This window comes from Haliotis cracherodii, unplaced genomic scaffold, assembly GCF_022045235.1.
Source record: "Haliotis cracherodii isolate W230 unplaced genomic scaffold, xgHalCrac1.p SCAF_3, whole genome shotgun sequence".
Classification (NCBI taxonomy): domain Eukaryota; kingdom Metazoa; phylum Mollusca; class Gastropoda; order Lepetellida; family Haliotidae; genus Haliotis; species Haliotis cracherodii.
In genome coordinates, this window is record NW_027266286.1 from 29610606 (window position 1) to 29632638 (window position 22033).

At 38.2% G+C, this 22033-nt stretch overlaps 1 protein-coding gene across 1 annotated transcript in view; it reads right to left on the bottom strand.

The window, feature by feature from the left end:
• Positions 1-1112: 1112 nt before the first annotated feature.
• The window catches only part of LOC139473717 (JNK-interacting protein 1-like), a 52051-nt gene continuing 31130 nt past the window's right edge, over positions 1113-22033 (bottom strand). Inside the window, exons 4-11 of the mRNA XM_071256436.1 lie at positions 16652-16927; positions 13264-13440; positions 12388-12468; positions 12014-12111; positions 11585-11689; positions 10680-10756; positions 10401-10499; positions 1113-9886 (exon numbers count right to left, since the gene is read on the bottom strand). Coding sequence (XP_071112537.1) covers positions 9814-9886; positions 10401-10499; positions 10680-10756; positions 11585-11689; positions 12014-12111; positions 12388-12468; positions 13264-13440; positions 16652-16927 — 986 coding nt within the window. The 3' untranslated portion in view covers positions 1113-9813. The remainder of the gene's footprint in view (positions 9887-10400; positions 10500-10679; positions 10757-11584; positions 11690-12013; positions 12112-12387; positions 12469-13263; positions 13441-16651; positions 16928-22033) is intronic.

Consider the following 22033-nt stretch of genomic DNA (forward strand, 5'->3'; position numbering starts at 1 on the left):
CCTCTTAAATCAGCAGGTGTGTTATATCAGCATTTTGCAAAGTACCCAGGACCAAATAATGACCATGCTTTGTTTCAGAAGGGATGTGATCATCTCCATCTATTTTATCATCAAAGCACAGAATTTCTATCACTCATGAGCTTGAAATCGACAAAATGACTTTTGAACTCGAGTCGATCTGCATAAAAAATAAGTGTTTAGTGCCACATGCATGAGAGCTACCCAAAGAGGTTTACAATGTATCAAAGGGATGTTATATATGAATTTGTGGCTGGAAAATATTGTTTCCTGAGTTTGAAAAGGAGCAAGAAGTCCTTATGCTACCAGGCATCCCAATTATATTTTGTTTTTTACACCAGGTGAGGCAAGTAATTGTGACACCATGAAATAACGGTTCAATTTGATTAGAGAGTGAATTTTAACATTGTGTCATTCAAAACAGACTCCCAAACGAATATATGGTGGTATGTGTGTGACAGGTATATATCATATGATAAGATATGATACACGGGAAAGTCAGGGAGGGATGTGTATATGCAGTGTGTACGCTGGATGATTGTGGGTCAACATGACATCATTGATCTTTACTCATGCTATCAAGCTAGGGAGTGACTCAGACTTAATCATTCAAAGGCAGTAGTCAGGTAGCTGTAATACGACATACATTCACTCCCCCTATGCTTGTCACACCGTCAGGGAATAATATCACAAAATGAACCAGGTCGCCAAGCCTGACCAGCTGATCCAATACGTGACTTCTTACGACCTGTTGTTGCAGCTTCTGTAAACCGACCAGCTAGGGACCTATCCTAGCCCGGAATCTCCACTGGGCTTGCATCTGCTGTTACAGCTTCTGTAAACGAACCATCACATGTTGCTAGTGACCAATCCTAGCCCAGATTACCCACAGGGTTATCTGCTGTTACAGCTCCTGTAAACCAACCAGCACACGTTGCTAGGGACTAATCCTAGCCCAGATTACCCACAGGGTTATCTGCTGTTACAGCTTCTGTAAACCGACCAGCACACGTTGCTAGGGACCAATCCTAGCCCAGATTACCCACAGGGTTATCTGCTGTTACAGCTCCTGGACATAAACAAGTCAGACCACGTTAAGTTTGGATGCTTTATTCAACATGATGCTTACCATTATGTACATGACTTGATGGCCACAAACAGGTCAGCTTGCTACTACCTCATCCTGCTGGAAATACTGGCTCCTCACAACATATTCCCCATCTCCTCAAACACCTTCCCAGTAACAACATAGTCATCGGCCACTACACATTAGTCTATCAGTCTTGGATTTGTTTGCTAAAAGTGATAAAATGACAAATTCATCCTGAAATGATTTTTTTTCCCTTTACAATGTATTTTTCTGAACGAAAATATTCCTCAAACCCAACTGCCAGCTAGATCCTTTGTGCGATTTCTTATGTTTAAACTCCCAACTCCCAAACTTTTAAGTGCACACATTCACGTTCCTTTGCTTTCACAATTGAATGCAGAGACATCAAATTAGTGTGTCTTGTCAGACAGCAGTGGATAGATTATGAAATGTCAACAATTCAGGAATGTAATTAATTGTGGCTTCAGCATATGTCAAAGACTGAGCAAATGTAAATACAGTAGCATGGTACACTAAGTACATTAAAACAGCTTAAATAAGTAACCTTAGCAAAAATTTCAAATCTGGGTATAATTAATGATTCAATTATGTATAATATTGAACAACACTACCAAACGAAACATGGTTGTACTCATTTTCTCAAGGCAAAATCCCTTAAGTCTGAAATTAATGTATTATATAACTGTATTATGAACATATTTTCAGCAGAATGATATATAAGTACTGCATACAAAAACACATAAGCACAAACAAATCTAGTTGCTGAATGACCTACTAAAAATCTTACTGCATGATTACCATCATCATGACACCATATGAAATGAAGGTCAAGGCCATGACACCATATGGAATGAAGGTCAAGGCCATGACACCATATGGAATGAAGGCCAAGGCCATGACACCATATGGAATGAAGGTCAAGGCCATGACACCATATATGAAGGCCAAGGCCATGACACAATATGGAATGAAGGCCAAGGCCATGACACCATATGTTATGAAGGTCAAGGCCATGACACCATATGATATGAAGGCCAAGGCCATGACACCATATGTTATGAAGGTCAAGGCCATGACACTATATGGTGTGGAGGTCAAGGCTATGAGTCAAATAGGTAATATGACAATCCAGTGATCCACAATAACTTATTACCAGCCCTGCAGACTGGACAGAGGTTGAGGTTGTAACAAGCCGTACATGTGATGCTTGATGATAGGCCTGTGGTTAGGAATGATAACAACACAGGGACACGAGGTGTGGAGATTAAGCTGATATAACATAGAGCACTAACAAAGAACCAACTGTGCTGTAACACATACATCAACAAACAGTAAGCAGCAGCCAATGAAAACAAGGATTTATATACAATACGGTCACGTGACACCTCATGCATATGCATGAGGCAGGGCATGTCTTGTGAGGACTAACACTGTTTGGAATATAAAATGTTTCAATGTTGACTTTTCAACTTTGAGTTCCATATTGAGTTTATAAATGTATCCTAATCTGATTTTTTCAGCTTTAATTCATTATCAAATGTGGCAAATCAACATCTGTTATATATTTTCGGGAGATACCTCTAACATCTGAATACTTCAAAGCATAAATCTATCTCAAGACTACATGCCCTACCTTCACAGTGCTGTCAGAAGATGATGTTACAGAATCATATTTGGGGCCTTACAGTATTACTCTTCAGCTCTGATCAAGCATATTGTATCATCAGCTTCTGATGTCACTGTAACCTGCATATGAGCAGACAGCAGCCTTGTGTATTCTGGTTGTACACTATTGCCTCTATGACAGAGAGCCAGGAAGATCACAGATGCAACATTGCGGATATTTATATACATAATACTACCAAGCCAGCACTAGCCAGGTTGTAGTTTTATCACAATTCATCCTCTCTCTACAACATGAAGCTGTCTTGTTGGGAGAGGGAAAAAGCTAAGAACACTGATGGCACAAAGAGTGTCAAAATCTTGGATATTCAGCTCTTGCAAAATACCTCTTGCCATGCCCTAACATGACTTTCTTTTCATGTTCTTCATCAGAATATCATCAAACTATGTTTGGCAACACCATAATGTTTAGCGGTTTATGGGTTCCTTTCAAAACGTTCACTTCTTTACATGAAAAGTAGTTCATTTAACAAGACATCATTTACTAATGTTCATTTTTTTCTGCAAATTGCAACATGAATCTTGTCTTGATTTTGCGTATTTTTATTAACTTAAACAACAAGAAAGTGTAGCAGAAACATGTTTAGAAAAGACATTTTAAGCTCTAGCCAAGCAAGACACTTCAGGCAGTGTACTTTTCACTCTGACAAATGGTAAATACCTTGATGTTATTTTACCATTAAACAAGTATAACACAGTATGCAAAATAAAACATTAATTCATTTTTCACATTTAAAGTAAGCTTAAAATACAGTTTGTCACAAATGTGTAGTTATTTACCAGTAAAGGATTCTCCCATTACAAGAATCATTAGTTACCTCCCTTACATAATTCAGAGTTATCTCCCTTTGTACAAAAGTTATATTCACATAGATATGTTTTAAGGACTAAATTTAAATATACATGCACATGTTTCTCTATCATATTTCTTTTGATTTATTACTAGAATATGCTACATATTCACGATGTAATCTGTTAATGTGTAATATGATGACCGAGTGTATGTTTGTAGTAAATGCATGACATGTGACACACGACACATGACATTAACAACGTACATCTGATGGGATGTAACACAGCATGAGTATCATATGATTCCAACATGAAGATGACAAACAACCGGCCGAGGTCAGAACAGAGCTATATAGGAAGCTGAATATGATACACCTCTAAATACAAGTGATCCAAATTGAGTAAATACAGATCTAGATGGCTCATTCATGTCTTCTTAAGGCCAGACCAAATGGTCCTGTTTAACCAAATTTCTAAGCAAAGGTGCAGGAGATGAATATTTATGCCAGGACTAACTGATCACAATATATACATGTACACACGGAAACACTTTGAAAACAGATAATCAACTCGAAAAGATGTGTTCTTGTGCTCAATTCCATCTCCAAACACATTGAATGAGATTCAAATCCATATGACAACATTTTTGTGTTTGATTACCTCATGCCAAAATACCCAAATTTTGGGGCCATTTTGCCAAATATTACAAAACATTGTATATGTGTTTTCAAAGTGTTTCACTAAACTAAAATTTGACATAATTAATAATCATAACATTTTATAACATATCTTTGTTACAATGGTATTCTTTAACAGAAAATATAATAATTTGTTCTGATAACATGGAGCAAAGGTTAGAGCGAGCTCTTCCGAAATATATGGAACCACTTGGACTGGCCTGAGTTTCTCAACCCAAATCAAAAAGAAACCTGCCAAGCTTCCATGGCGCAGGTAATGATTGGTTAAACAATACAAACTCAATAGTACCAGTTTATACAGTGTGTAACATGAAGTCAATATATAAGGTTAATAGGTCATCTGATTTTGTTCCTGTCAAGATATCAGCGTCTAATATCCAAATCAAACATGATCTAAACATTAGACATACATCATGATATTTAAGTGCAAAACCAGGAATGGGTTCATAGCAATACCTTGTCTTTTCTCAACAATGAATGATTTAAAATCTCATATTTGAACATTAGAACTCCATCCACCTTAACATCCATACTGTGAAACATCTTTCATCTTCATCATCATCATCATCATCATCATCATCATCAGTCTTCAAACATCCATAAATCATCCAATATTATCAAATAGATACAACCTATCACTCTGACAAATCAGTTGCCATCTACACTGTCCAAATAAGGCTATGATAAAATAAATACGAAACTTTTTACGCCTGATAGGCTCATTTGAGAAGCCCCTGTCAAAACTTTCAGCAATAAAGGCCTTTCATTGCAGCCATACCATGGTAACTGGCAAAATGGCTTATCCTGGAAAGACACTGTCAAATAAACAAGGTAACTTAAAAAAAAAAGTTTCTCTTTTTTTGAACAAACAAAAATTGAAAAAAAACCCATTGAAGCCTAAAGGGTTTCAAGAATACTAAAACATGAACATAGAATAAGCCATTAATATTAACCAAGACAGTTAGGTTTCCATGGAAATAAGCTATGGAATAACAAGTTTCCATGCAACATTTATGTTAAACATCCCCATCAACCTTAAATGAACACCATGGCCAGATCCCATCACCAGCACTGGGATCAATACATTGATCATGGAACAAACCTAACCACCAATGACAGTGATGAAATATAAATAAAAGACAGTTAAACAAGCTTGTTCATGAGAACAGCATGGCATGATACAATATCTAAGGATGCTGGGATGAAAGCATCAATGTTATCCCTCACAGCTTCAAGTCCTTGTTCTTAAATTGGTTTTTCAGTTTGATAAATAGTTTTAGGAAAATAGTCTTCATTCCCCAACAATAATATCAGTAAAATATGCCAGTATGGCAGCAACTGTTTTCTGCTTGAAATGGGAAAAGCACCCACTGAAAAAGAGATAGTCTACACTAACATTTCAAAATTCACTGTTGAAGAATGAACTCTTTTTATCCTTAAGTATTAGACCACAGAAGAAAATAATTGAAAAAACAACACTGTCATTTAGTGTTTCCTCATTTAACATAACTCTTCAAATCTTTGACAATTTTGAAAAAAATAACCTTCACCATTAGGCCATTTTCGTAAATACATATTTCGTACGTTTATTCCACAAAACCTGTATCAGCATGTGCATGTACATGCTTCATAACAAGAAAGCACCAATATGAAATTGAACCCAGCTAGGAGGAAATTGCATGTGTGCTACCCTTTTCCATAATGCAGCAAGGTATCCAGGTTCTTCACAAAACAAACACGGGGCACAGAACATAAGTGAGGTAACACAGGGCCCAAAAGTACAAATTTCATTCAAATAACATCTCATACTCCAACTTGATACCTCTCTGCATGAGTGAGTGAGCTGGGTTTAACTCCATCTGAACAGTCTTCCAGTTACATCATGGCGTGTCAACTTAATGTGGTTGGCAAGACTGAAGTGATTCATGTCTTAGACATGTTTAACACTTTGGTGAAACCCATGAGCACGGGCATGGTGCTGTCAGACCTGACATAGTAGGGGTGAACCTGGATTCAAAATCATTATTTATAGGTTTCTGGTGTTCCAAAGATATGCTATTCTATACAGCGTAATATTGGCACCCTTGGCGCCCCTCTCTGCATGAAGATCTGGCAAACTCATGTCAGGTGAATTTTGACTCAGGGATGCATGTCAGTTTTCTAAAATGATTTCATTTCTTTATCACCTCCATTTGGAAATTTTGATCTCAACAAGGTGCATATAATATACACAATATATATAGCACAGTTATCATTATTTTCCATTCAGAACTTCCATCAAAGTTCATTTTCCAGATACTGAAGTCGGATATGTTGAAATGAATGCATTGCTTAGAAGCCTTAATGCTGATTGGCTGATACAACTTACTGTGGAGGGTATGTCAGTCACCTACATAAGGAGAGGTATTATATCGAAGTAAAAGAGGCGATTTTAAAGCAGTTGAATTCAGTGAAACTCAAAGTCCTAGGACCATAGAAATATATAAAGATATCCATACCGTTCAAGACAAATGGTGCGTCATAGTACTGATAATGGTTTGACCAAGAGGTAACACTGTCTTCATTGCATTTATGGAGTTCAGGACATTAGGGTTTCACTGGATCTTTTGTAGACTGAATTACTTATTAGGTCGTATTTAGGACTGTAATGGTCACCTGACCTTGACCCTTAACTATCACTGAAATATGACCTATTTATACCTAACCACTGACATTACTGTGTATGGTAATGACAATATTGTCTTTTACCATTGGCATCAATGGAATATGATACATTTTTCTTAAACCTCTGATATATTTCAGATAAAGTATAGTTTGTTGAAATGTGTTGGTGTGCTTGACAAAGTTGCAAAAGAAGACAAGTCAATGGCAGAGCTATAAAAAGTGCTGATTCAGCAATAAGTCATGAAATTGAAAATCAATTACATTGTCACTTTTTTTACATGCAAGAAACACGACTATAAAACACTGATTGAAGGAGATTAATTATTTGAACATAAAGATTAACAGAAAGAGGATATAGATATATATATATGAAATATTCAAAGTCTTTTTACTGAGAAGAAAGATGGTGTTCCTCACTAAATCATAACCAAATGGATTCTGCCTACATCTTGATTTGAATTGTTTTCTTCAAGATGATTCCTACGTCTTCCTAATCAATGTCCTCATAGCGGTAGGTCTATAAATAATTCACACATCCATCAAGTTTCATTCTTTCATAACATTTAACATAGACTGTACAACCATAAACACTGTCAGTGCCGACAGCCGCCTCACACAGCGTCTCAGCACTGATACATACACACTAGTGTCATGACACTGGGGGTGTGGTACACACTGCTCCGACAGCGGCCTCACACAGCGTCTCAGCACTGATACATACACACTAGTGTCATGACACTGGGGGTGTGGTACACATTGCTTTGACAGCGGCCTCACACAGTGTCTCAGCACTGATACATACTCACTAGTGTCATGACACTGGAGGTGTGGTACACACTGCTCCGACAGCGGCCTCACACAGCGTCTAAGCACTGATACATGCACACTAGTGTCATGACACTGGGGGTGTGGTACTCACTGCTCAATAGCCAAAGGGTATATCAGTGACAAGCCTGGGACAAACATGGTTGGTGCTGTAGTTTGGGGTGTATTATTCAACATAATTGTACTTTGTATCATATCTGATACTGAGCGTTGTTGTACAATACCACACCACCATGCCACTGTATCATGGCACACTTTACATAAGGCTGATGCAAATTAATTATTACATTATCACCCCTGTTTTTTAAGTGCAGTAGGAGAGATTTGATTTGGGATTTGTTTCAAAAAAAGAACATGAAGACCAAACTGGTCATTTTGGCACACTGACTTGAGTTTGTCCCAACCGAATAACAAATAAGGTGAGTAAGATGAGGTGTATTGTTTCATGCAATATTACAGCATGTAGGAGAACAGAATGGGCTTTATCATTGTACCAGTACCTATGAAAATGAAACCCAGCTCAAGGCGATGAGTTAACGCTTTAACCACATGGCTACCACTCCACCCAAAGGTGAAGAGAGGTGTTAGCAAGGGGCTGATAATATAATGATTGATTCATACTGGCCCAACATGTAATATTTGCCACATTGTCAAAGTCAATCAATATGCAAAAAGAGTTATTTAGTTTGTCATTACTTTTATGATGAAATAATCACATTAGTAATTCAAACAATTTCGTTTGTAAAATATTAATTTTTGAAAATAAAAATCACGCCACATTATGAGGATGAGAATACTGAACGTGTCACAGGGTGATTAGCAAAATCATCACAGATGAAAATCAACACAATGTGTGTCACGAAGAACATTGTGTCCATAAAAACAGCAATCGCAGAATGATGTGATTCAAACTGGTATTGTGAAGAAAATATGAAATACTAGTAGTTCATACATGTTGTCATCAGATTATATTTGAAGGTTTGTAGTTGAAGTCATAAAACATTGATACTTGATGACACTCTCACAGCCACAGGTACCATCAGCTAGCATCAGCTAGGGGTGAAACAATACTGCTACGTCACGATACGATACGTATCACAATACATAGGTTTTGATATGATACGTATCATGATACATAGGTCACAATAAGGTAATTATCGTGATACGCATATTTACACGTGGAAACTTCTTGACAAAAGATATTTGAGAGCAGGTTCAAAAGGAAAAGCAAGCTGTCGACACATGTTCGTAGCTGCTATTTTTAGTAGTGAACTTGAAAATCTAATTACAACACATTTCGCATTATCTGACTGACAGAAACACCAAGGGTCATTAAAACGAAGAGTAAGTAACTTATTTCAGTAAGTGTATCGTCTTGTATCGATACCAAAAAATGTATCGTGTTTCATATCGTGAAATGAAATCTATTGATACACCCGTGCACTAATGTATCGTTTCACCCATACCTGTGACAATTTGAAACCATTTTCCTTCATGGTTTACCAATAGTGCACCAATGAAATGAGTGAGGAAACATTAGTATAACATGCTGTACATAATCAGGATCAAATTGCTAAACACTAAACATCGGGAAGCCTGTTGGAGAAGGATCATTCAATTGATAGACTACTTACGCAACATATGATACAAATATACAACACACATTTCTCAAATAACTTCTACATCAGGAGAAATGTCCAGAGTGTCAAGACAGCCAGAATCTACAATCTATTGATGAAACTGAGACTCTCAACAATTCAGCTAAACACCCTTTGAGCAGCTTAGTGATGTATTCATTGATGGAAATGATCAATTTTGGCATGACTTACATTTTCAAATTTTAAAAATCAGAATCGAGAGATGATGGTGTTATCTTCAACTGATCAGATTTTGATTGAACGCTACATTTACTTAATGAAGTAAGATGGTGGTTATATAACCCATACATTCTAAATGGAATCTTCCTGTCTTTGTTGTTGGATCAGTCTACTCTGGTGTGGGGTAGTCCCCTTCGTCGGTTAGTCATTCCAGGTAGATGTCCTCTGTGGGATGGGAGAAGGCCATGTATTCCTGGTAGAACCTCTTGAAGGATTTGCTGGTGACAAGAAAAAGGTTCAGGTGTTGATAATATCCATTTGGTTTGAAATATTCAGGGTAACAACTTTGAGATACTGTACATGTACATTTTATGCAGTCTCAAAGCTGATTGGTCAGTTGAACAAATATGACATCATTGCTTTTGGAAAATGATGTCACCCCCTTCATTGGGTATAGGCAGCAATGACTTGTTCAGACACTGTCACCAATCAATCCTAATTCCCGTCTGCTCTTAGGGAGCAACCATTTTATTTCCGCTCTTTTATTATTATTTTTTTTTTTGGGGGGGGGGGGGGGGTGAGGGGGTGAGAAAGGCATATGTGATTTGTTTCCAGTAAAACAAGAGACTTGATTATTTTCTTTCTAGAAGAAGAATAAAATCCCACCCCTCCCTGAAAATCAAATGGCTGCTCCCTCACAACAAACATGTGGTACTGGGGTCCTATTCCGAGCCATAGGCACAAGATAATGATTCAGGAGCAAGTTAATCAAACGTCGCTTCAATTCCTCACCTTAATGCATCGGTTATAGAGTGGGTAGTCCTCTCTCCTAGAAACACATGGCAAGCATAGCGCGAATCTTTGGGATGCTTCGTAATAAATGCAAAATACCTGAAAAACACAAATACATTCACTAAGAAACATGTATATAAAATTGTTGACAAATGTTTATTTTAGTTTGAAAAGGTATGATTTCCAAATGTCAGAAGTTAAATACTACCTGTAACGCTGAAATAAAAGTGCTTGAAGCGTTTATTGTTACTGAATCTGGAACAATAAATAAATACTCACTTGTTATTTCTTGGATGTGTACCACAATAGGAAATATTTTTCAATGCGAAAAAGTGGGAGAATGCATCACTTTCATGCTGAAATAAGAAAAAAAATATCAATTTGAACTTTTTAATTACTGTTTATTTGGTTATTTTGTTCAGATACATGGCACATGATAAATACAAGTGTGAATTCATGTCTTGTATGTTCACACAAATACAGCTTCAATTAAGACTAAAAGACACTACAGACATAGAAATTGATTTGACAGAAATTCTACACCATCTATACAATATCATCAAACCAGATCTTTACGCTGAATCAATACCTCTCTCCATGAACGTCAGACAAATCCTCCCTAGGACGTCATGTCGGGTGAACTTTTTAATCAGCCAATCAGTATGGAGGAATAATCATTTTCAGTATGAGTGAGTGAAGCATGCAGATCATCATATCTGATTTCTGTTATCTCTATAATGAATGATAAGAGGCTGTTCCGAGTGGAGAACATGACAAACAAAAATTAACATCGTGTTGATTTCTGAGCGTCATGACAGCTACACCCAAAAGGGTGCACTATCAGGGGAATGTTTTTGTCTTGCACAGGGTTTTCTTTGCTAGGATGAAATTTCTAAGTCAAGTGACAGATAGTGTGATTTTACAAAGACCTTGTTGACAAAATTAAGAACATGGTGAAGCCAAGTCGATATAGAAAGTTGAAATCTGACTGGCTCAAAAACCCAAGCATCTTTCATTTTGATTGGGCGGTCAAGGTTTGCTATGGGTTCATCTAGCATGACTTACTATGAAGGGTTTTCAAATCTTAACACAGAGAGGTATCAAATCGGAGTAAGACTTGATGTTGATAAGTTTTTGTGTGTTATTTGAAGTGAAAGTGATTGACTGGTAACAAAGGGACTCACTCCCTCCTTGCTCTTGTCTATCATGCGGATCCCATACTGGCTGATCTCCATCGTGCACATCGGCGGCGGAGCTGAACTCATCGTTGTACGGCGTGCTATCGCAACCTGGAAAACAATAATAAACTCCAGTTTAGCAACCTGTAAATGACATCTTTCATGAAGACAATGCTGTACCTATCATACCTACTGGATACCAATTATTTGAATGTTTTTCTTATTCTTTCATTGTCATTGGCATAAAACACACTTGTCTTTCAATTGAATTGCTATAAGTATCCTTCTTTTTCATACACAAATACCTTGAACAGTTTGCTAAAAGAAAATATTTAAAATTATATGCCAGATTCCTGAAAGATTTGAATGAGAATCTAATGGTTAATTCACTGGGGCAAACATGACCCTGACACCACAAAAGGAAATGACCCTCACCTTGTTGATCGCCTGGCTGAGAACCTCATCTCCCTTGTGGTAGTTGACCTCTACTGACCCCAGGAAGCGGATTGTGAATTTCAAGTAATCCTCCTCATCTGTAATCAGAGAAATATGTAATAAGCTTCTATCCTCACTACATTACTGTCTTTAGAATTTGGTCCCCCTATAAATCAGAGAACTTTCTAAAGTGATGAATTCCATGGCAGATATTCCAATAAATATTCCAGTATAGATAAAAATAAACATGTTTCGTGATGATTCATGTTTAAGGTTACAATTGAAAACAACAAAAATCATAATGTGTAATTTTTTTCCAGTATTATTTCTGAGGCTCTGGTATTCTGAGTTTTCGTATTTCCTTGAGGACATACCTGATTCCTCCTCTAGGAATGTTAGGTCTGTGGCGTACATTGCGGGGAAGATGCCCTTCTGACCTGTCCGCAGGTTCACACCTGGAAGTAACCAGCACAGGGTGAGTCAATGTCATATGCAATAGTACAGTTTTATTCCACTGAGCCTGGCCCAGACAAACCAGTGGTTGATGCTATGAGCAATGATATATGCCACCAGGGCGCTGATTCAGGTTAGGAGGTCGTAGATCTGGGTGTCAGATGAAGTATTGTTGTTACTGTTAATCCTCCACCTACCATACATATTCTGTGCCATGTTCATTATTCAGCCTTTAAAAGTCTCCATTACAGTAAAATAAAGAAGTTGTTATCCATAAACTGTGTCTACTTTGTCCTGATCCTATCTAAGTTCAGAAATTTATCATGTTGCTTCAAATATCCTTTAACATTTCGAAATATCTGGGTACAATCGTATATCCTTGTCTTATTGTTTTTAGTTTGTTTGTTTGTTGTTTAAAGCCGCACTTAACAATATTCCATCTATATAACAAAGGTCTGTACATAATCAAGTCTGGACAAGACTTTTCAGTGATTGACATCATGAGCATCAATCTATGCATATGATGACATGCATCAACCAAGTCGGCCATCCTGACCACCCAATCCTGTTAGTCGTCTTTTACAACAAGCATGGGTTGCTGAAGACCAATTCTGACCTGGAGCTTCAAGGGTTCCTGAAGGTTTAAAATCATTTTGTCATACTGACATCAATAACATTAATATTATATCTAAGATCTGAAATATCCAGCGTGTCTGCTTACAATACTTGCAGGCATACTTTCACAATTTTCAATTCTCTCGAATTTAAGATAAATCCTATTTTGAATACTTCCATACCTTCACACCACAAGTCGTCCGACTCCTTTATGACGTGTATTGGGTCGCCGATTTCTATCGTGATTTCATCAGCATGGCGGGGAATGAAGCGATGCATCCCTCGATGTGTCACCTCCAATTCTTGAAATACAGACGTCGAAACAAAACTGGTGGAAGATGTGGAATCTCGCTTCGATCCTTCAAATAATAATAATAGAAGTTATCCAAATGTGTCATTTTTGCAAAAAAATTAACAATAAATCATGCAATTAACCCAATCAGGAGGTGAGGTGAGGTTAGGTTAGATTAACATAGGTGCACTTATATATAGCGACATGCATGCATGTGTGTATGTGTGTGTGGCTGCTTGTTCTAGTCCAGACTAAAGCCAATTTTATAGTGCTAGCCCACTGAGATACCATGCCGCAGTTTAACATGAATACCCCACTCAGACACAGTATACTGGCTCCAAGCCAACCAGTCCTTGTTTTAGCCCCTTAATGCCGAGCACAAGGCAGGCTAACAACAAGTACTATCTTTTAACGTCTGTTGGTACATTGTGGCAGGGGATCGAACCCCAGACCTTCAGCCCTCTGGGCAGATGCCCTACCACTAGACCACGCTCTACCACTTGACCAGGCGGTCTAACCCAAGGTCATGGGGCTTCATTAGTGGTTATTCTTTCACAAAGAGTGAGTGAGTGAATATGGTTTTACGCCGCTTTTAGCGATATTCCAGCAATATCAGAAAAACAGAAAAGGGGCTTCAAACATTGTACCCATCTGGGGAATCGAACCCGGACCTTCGACGTGACGAGCAAATGCTTTAACCACTAGCCTACTCCACCACCCCTCTATCACAAAGAAATACACTGCTGAATATGATAAAACACATTAACACTACAAATAACACTGGAATTATCGAAGACACACAGATACATGATTATCAACCCATTGAAAGTCTACATATCTACACACAATATCAATAGACCATCAATGATGGTACTTTGTACAGTCTTTGTGCCACTCTTTTATTATGGAATGAGATATACATCCAAAAAGTACCTAACTTAACCAAAAATGCAAATAAGAGACCAAACATTTCAAAGCATCATGTGAAAATACTTACAAAAAATATTTGTATTCTCTCAGCCAAATGTTTCGGTGAATTTTTTGTCACTACGATGAAGTAATATAGAACAAGCTCATGTACTTAAACTGATGCCTGAATCATGTAAATAGTTATCCCAAAAAAGATTCATAAAAAAGACAAGCATACAATACTATTTCTTGCTTTTTTCAAAGAATCTTAGTCAACATTACAACAAATTAAATGGTGTTTGACTTCATTTGAGATGTACTTTTCCAGAACACCAAACAAACCAAAAATATGTACTTTTCAGTCAAACACAACCTTTTCACATATCTCTTTATAAAATTATGTCAAACAGTAAAATATATTGTTTGTCCTAATAAGTATTTCTTGCTTGCCCCTTTATTCCAACATACTACATCAGTTTCCCTTCATGTCCAATGATAAGATGGCTGTTTCTAACAAAATCAACTGTTAGATGTAAATTCAATCTCTGTAAAATCAGATCTTAGTTATCGCTATTGCTAAACAAAGATCTGAGGACATCCCATTACTCGTGACGCCAGAACAACTTTTCATCCGACCAATCAAAGCGGCGCTTACCAGATCGTGAAAGTGACAGTCAGAATGTGTTTTCTAATCATGCAACCTCGAAAACGTTAACACAGGGTATTCCGAACGACAGTTACAGCCCCTACGACTGATTCTGTAAAAATTGTCATCTATCTCTCGCTTCCGTGGGATAAACATTTGAACAGAGTAGGGGTTGCACCATGTGGGAAGCACTGCCATACAATCTCAGCCATATATTAGACATTCTGGAATGTTCGTTTGTTCAGTTTTCAAAATGTTAATCAAGAACTGTGTTAACATATTTTTCAAGCGTAGCCTAAAAATGGAAGTCGCCAGGTTGAAACGAGTGCCGTAAAGCCTGAGAAAGCTGCTTTCTAATTGGCTGATGTTGACTTCTTGTTAGTAATTTTCAGTGGTTGGTCAAAGTTCACGAAAGGTTGTTCTGACGTGACCTATAATGGGATGTCTTCAGATCTTTCTGTAGCGGCAGCGAGAACTTAGATCTGATTTTAATGAGATTGATGTAAATTTGAATTATAATGGTCAATTTAATGTTTGAACTGTTCTGTTTAAAGAATATGTTCTGATCACTATACATACTCCTAGTGAAATAATTGTTTCCCTCAATCATTTGTCAATACCGCTGTCTTGATCAACATTACCATCTTTTCTTGAGTATAGCGCGCACCCAAGTATAATGCCTCTCTCTAGTGGATTCAGTATTTTGGAAAAAATATTTCGAATATTGTGCGAAGAAAAGAATTACACCATACTCCTTCGTAAGCGAATTCCGGTAAACAAAAGGGTGATAAGAAACTTGGTCAGTACAAATTTGAAATTTGAGATAAAAAAATCACCAGACATGTTGATATACCTTTTAAATTGTATTTTTTGTTCTGCCAGGCATTGTTTTACATGCAGGGATTAAGATTACCGTGTGTATTTTCTTGCAAACTAAGCCAGAAACAGCAATCAGCTGTACACACGTTTTCCTGGAATCTACCAGTGATTTGGTTAAAACTTACCCAATGATATAACTAGGATTTTGATGCAAAGATCGGGAAAAAATGTATCTGAAACTATTTTATCCAATATCATGTTATTTTTGTTGCAGCTTTTACTTGATATATATAAAATATTAATAATCCTAAGCGTAGTACTTTGGTGCAGCCGGTCGCTATTGCCGATTATTTTTTTTTGCTCTATCAACACATCGTCTGATCACTATGTCTATTTTGAGCAATACATCTGATTGATATGCCTATGCTGATCAACACATCGTCTGATTACTATGCCCATTTTGATCAATACATCTGACGGATATGCCTATTCAGATCAATACATCTTCTGATCACTATGTCTATTTTGATCAATATATCTGATCAATTTGCATATTCTGATCAACAAATCGTCTGATTACTATGCCCATTTTGATCAATACATCTGATCGATATGCCTAATCTGATCAATACGTCTGATCGATTTGCCTATTTTGATCAAAACATCTACTGATTGACTCATAAAACCATAAATGCATCTGCACAGATCAAACATATTTATCAATACAATTTCCTAAGTAATACCAATATTCTGATCAATGCAAACAAACTGATCAATACAATTCTTGTGATCAATATGACTAATCAGTTCCATCTCAACACTCGGATCAATACCGCCACTGGTGGATACAAGTACTCTGATTCCTCTAACAAATGCTCTGATCAATGTAAATGTTCTGCATTACCATCTTCATCGGAACTGTTCTTCCTGCCTCGCCCACTGGAGGAGAGCGGAGACTTCCGCCGCTTGCACGAGGAATCCTCAATAATTAGTTGATTATCTGAGTCAGTGTAAGTTCTGGTATTCCTAGACACAGCACTAAAATAAAGGTATTTCTCCAGAATATTGTCCCGAGGCTTCCTGGCTGTTGTAAACACATCATCATTTTCCTCCTTCTCTATAGCCTCCTTCAGCTCGTCGGCCAGAGAGCGCACCATCTCCGCCGGCTGGGGTTCATAGCCTGCAGATAGGAAAATAGCATTTACAACTAATAGTTCTCACTGTTACACTATCTTTGCTGGCTTGGGTTATAGCCTGCAGTTCGGAAGCTATCATTTACACCTTACATTTCTACTGTAACATTAAATCATGATCTCTGCTGGTGGCACACATTTGTTCCATCAGACAGAAAAATAGCATTTACACTAGGGCTGTACAGGTAAGTCGGTACTCAGGTCAGTGGGTACTGTGTAGGACCCAGGTACCCACATGACTACCCTGACCCGTGGTTAGTCACTTGTTATATTGTTTAATGACAGAAAATATCTAGAACTCCATGGTTACACTTCAAGTCGCCAATGTTGGCATTTCTTTCTGACTATGCACTCATTCCTTCGGACTTTTATAATAAAGATTTGAATAAAAATAAAGCTTCAGTCAAGTCAAGTGTATACATGACCAGATCGTTTTATAGTGTACCTAAATACATTTTGTAAGGGTTCTGTTCAAACAATTCTCAATTGGACATTTTGTACCCATCTCTTGAGACCTACAGTGGTACTCAGGGTCGTTCCAGCCCTAATTTACACCTTACATTTCTCATTGTTGAATTATCGACTCTGCTAGCTGGGGTTGTAAGCTGCAGACAGGAAAATATCATGTACACCCTACTGGTACACACTATCTCTGCTATTGCCATTTATAACCATCAGATAAAGATATGTCATTTACACCTGGCACTTTTCATTGTTACACTATCTCTTCTGGCCGTGATTGTAACCTGCAGATAGGAGAATAGCATTTACACCTGGCACTTTTCATTGTTACACCATTTCTTCTGGCTGTGATTGTAACCTGCAGATAGGAGAATAGCATTTACACCTGGCACTTTTCATTGTTACACTATCTCTTCTGGCTGTGATTGTAACCTGCAGATAGGAGAATAGCATTTACACCTGGCACTTTTCATTGTTACACTATCTCTTCTGACTGTGATTGTAACCTGCAGATAGGAGAATAGCATTTACACCTGGCACTTTTCATTGTTACACTATCTCTTCTGGCTGTGATTGTAACCTGCAGATAGGAGAATAGCATTTACACCTGGCACTTTTCATTGTTACACCATCTCTTCTGGCTGTGATTGTAAGCTGCAGATAGGAGAATAGCATTTACACCTGGCACTTTTCATTGTTACACTATCTCTTCTGGCTGTGATTGTAACCTGCAGATAGGAGAATAGCATTTACACCTGGCACTTTTCATTGTTACACTATCTCTTCTGACTGTGATTGTAACCTGCAGATAGGAGAATAGCATTTACATCTGGCACTTTTCATTGTTACACTATCTCTTCTGGCTGTGATTGTAACCTGCAGATAGGAGAATAGCATTTACACCTGGCACTTTTCATTGTTACACTTGTAACGTGGGAATTCAATACAGAAGAGTGAATAGTTTCAATGAAGAGCATTTATTGTCGTTCCATGAAGTCAACATGATGAAAAAAAACCTACAAAACAATATAAACACGATTGTCAGGATCTGTGCCGATATTATGATGTACAACGATTAATTTACTTTTAGCATTATGGATATTTCCTACAGACAATATCAATAAAATATGAAATGTAAAAATATCACATGTCATCATATAATAATTTCTGTCATCACACGAAAATCCATAATAGTAAATACTTAGTTGGTTAATCAGCACTGAAAATATCAGTGGCATTTGAGCCTTCACTTCCACAATAAAACCAATTACTAATTCACTAATTTCTTCTATTTCAAATTACAAAGTACGGATTGAGATTAACAACAAGGGAATACAGAAATATGACAAAAGAGCAAAATATTAAATCTTTCTACTAAGTCTGGGCTAACAACAACTCACCCCCAGGTGACTACAACCAGCTGACAAGGGTCAAAGGTTATCCATGCCTATCATCAACACAGGGACGGTCACGGGTCCTAGCACCAAACAAAAGGGCTAATCGTAACAATCCACGATATAACCTCGCAGCAATCACAACATGCTTTTCAAACTAGTAAACAATGTATTTTGACTTTGGTCAAGTAGTAAATCAAAACGATCTCATTTCTAATGAGCATGGCCGATGTTTACATAAAATGGACAAAAGAGGTAACTCGTGATCACTCACTAAACTATTCAATTTGACTAGCATCAATATTACAAATACGTGAAAATTAAAGGAAAAGAATTCTAGCAGAAATGCGACCATCAACAAACAATTACATTTCCATGATCGTGTCAATAAGCAACGGTCAGGAATTGAAATAGCTTTACCACGTGGTGTTATTTTCACCAAGCACTGTACTGTGACGAGGCCTGAACCGACTTCTAAAATAGACATCAATTTAGCAAACCATCTACGTAAATAATTACTAACTAACAAATCATCTACATACGACGTGCTACAAGTAATTGGAGAGTACTTACAAGGAATGACAAAGTTGTGGCTTCGTGTGGGTAGCGCTCTAAAAATGTTGAGTACCTCGCACTTTAACAAGCATGGCGACTATGGCGGGAAAACTACGAAACAAGTGCACCATGGGAAAAGTTGAAAGCTTTGCGTACTTTTATCCAGTTTAACAATTACGATGCGTCAGAATTCTGACAGGTACTTTTAATTATATTTTAACAGTTTATTAATAAATTTTAACAGCAAATGTAACTCTAAAACATTTCAAATTTGTGATTATTTCCGGAAGTTACCGACTATTTCCGGCAAGGATTTTATGCGCGCAATACATCTTCACACTCCCCTGCTAAATAGTTGACTCCTGGCAACTAACAATCTATATACTCCAAGGGACAATATATCATTCACATCAGGCATCTATTACAAGTCACAGGAAAAAGCATTTCGACTTGAAACAAGTAACTGCCACACTTCTAAAAAAATACACATTATCAAATGTAAACAATATCAACATGGTGCAATAAACAATGTGCACTGAGCTGTTTCAAAGTAATACTGGTACGGAAGTTGTAAACATAACACAGGCTTTAGTTCGTCAAAAAGTTTCCTTTTTCACAGTAAATATCTGGACGGAACAAATCAGCTCACTGTTTACTTTGGGACGGACTTTGCTAACAACTGCAGTAACAACAACTGCGACTGACTAATATTAGCTAACACAGTAGGATCTATTGGAGCAACTGCAGTCACTTCATTCTGTACTGCTGACTGCGGTAGGTTGTGAGGGTTGGGATGATGTCCCGCGTTTGAACGCATTGTTCGTCGAAGTGGTGGAGCTTCATCCTCCTCACAAGCGTCCATTTCAAGCTCACCACCTTGACACGAAGCAGTAGCATCACCTGGATCCCTACTATTAGTGGCAAGTGTGACTGTATCACTCACAACATAATCTTTGATGTTGTCACTATTAGGGTCACTACTAACTGCACTACACAGATTGTCCCCAGCATGATCACTCCCAAGTGTCTCATCAGCTGAATCACTGGAGGCCTGGGTGTTTACAGGCTCCCTTGCTGTGCATGAAGCACTTCCACACACTTTTGTGATACCCTTGTTGGATACCTCATCCGGAACACTAACACGAAACGTACAAGCTTCTGGGAGAAGGTTCTCGTTCTCGGCTTCAACTGCAGCACTTCTGGCAGTTGTACTGACCATTGGTTCCACTCTGTCTTCAAGATGGGGCTCTGTCTGTATATCGGACACAAGTGTTCTTGAGTCCAACAGTTCTTTTCTGTGTACTAGTTTTGGATTATCACTGTCGAGAGGACATATAGCATAAACTTGGTTTTCTTTCCTAGCAATAACTTTGTATGGCTCTGGTCGCCAAATGTCTTGAATTTTATGTCTCCCGGCCGGATGATTTCTGAGAAATACCCTGGCTCCAACTACAAGTTCTCTGTCATTTGTGTTTTTATTTACTCTTGCTTGCCTTTGCAGTGCAGCTTCTTCGGTTCTCCTGCTGGCTTGGTTAAAAGCTGCTTGTAACCGCTGATGGTGTTCTGTCACCCAGTCCGTCTCTGTGGTCTCGTCTACTTGATCTCCTATGACAAGGTCAACCGGTAACTTAGGGTCTCGCCCGAAGAACAAGTAGAAGGGTGAATACCCTGTAGTAGCATGTGGGGTACAGTTGTAAGCATAGATCAGCTCTGGCAGTAGTTGTGGCCATTTCTTCTTTTGAGGGAAAGGCAAGGTTCTTAGCATGTTATGCAGGGTTCTGTTGAATCTCTCACACTGCGAGTTTCCTTCTGGGTGATATGGTGTGGTTTTGGTCTTTCTTACACCATATATGCTACATAGCTCGTGGATGATGTTGGATTCAAAATTTCTACCTTGATCACTATGTAGCCGTCGGGGAACACCAAACTTGACGAACCATTCTTTAACCAAAATCCTGGCAACAGTCCTTGCGGTCTGATCCCTAGTTGGGAAGGCTTGTGTGAATTTAGTGTATACGTCCGTAAGAACAAGTACATTTTCGAGTCCATGAGTGCCCTTCTCCAACAGTGTATAGTCCATTGCTAGGATTTCGAGTGGTCGTTTGGCGATGATGCTTCCATATGATGGCTTCACAGAGGGCCCATGTTTCCCAAGCAAACACCTCTCACACTTTTTGCAGTATTCTTCTGTGTCCCTTGCCATGTATGGCCAGAAGCATCTCGCTCTCAGAACGGAAATGGTCCTCTCTGCACTTGGATGTCCACTTTCGTCATGGCTTGCCTTGAGGACTCTTGATTGGAGCTTGTTGGGAATAACGACTCGCAATGTTGGCTTATTGTCCACTTTCACCTGACGATAGAGAACTCCATTTCGCAGGACCATGTTTTTCCAGCATTTCAGCATTCTACGCGTGTTTGGATGCTCTTTCAACCGGTCTCTGTAAGATGGATACTTGTCCTGGTTGTAATGAAATAGGAACCTCTTGATGTGTACATCTTCTTCCTGCATTTTCTTCATTTCATCGGGGAGAACAGTAGGGAGATTTGTGCTTGGTATTGGTTCAAGGCGTACTGTTTGTATTTGCAAAGACTCCAAACAAACTGACTTCGTGTCTTGCTGGATCTGCGTCTTCAGCTGGACGGGCACCATGGTTGACATAACTGGCATGTCACTGGAGCCAA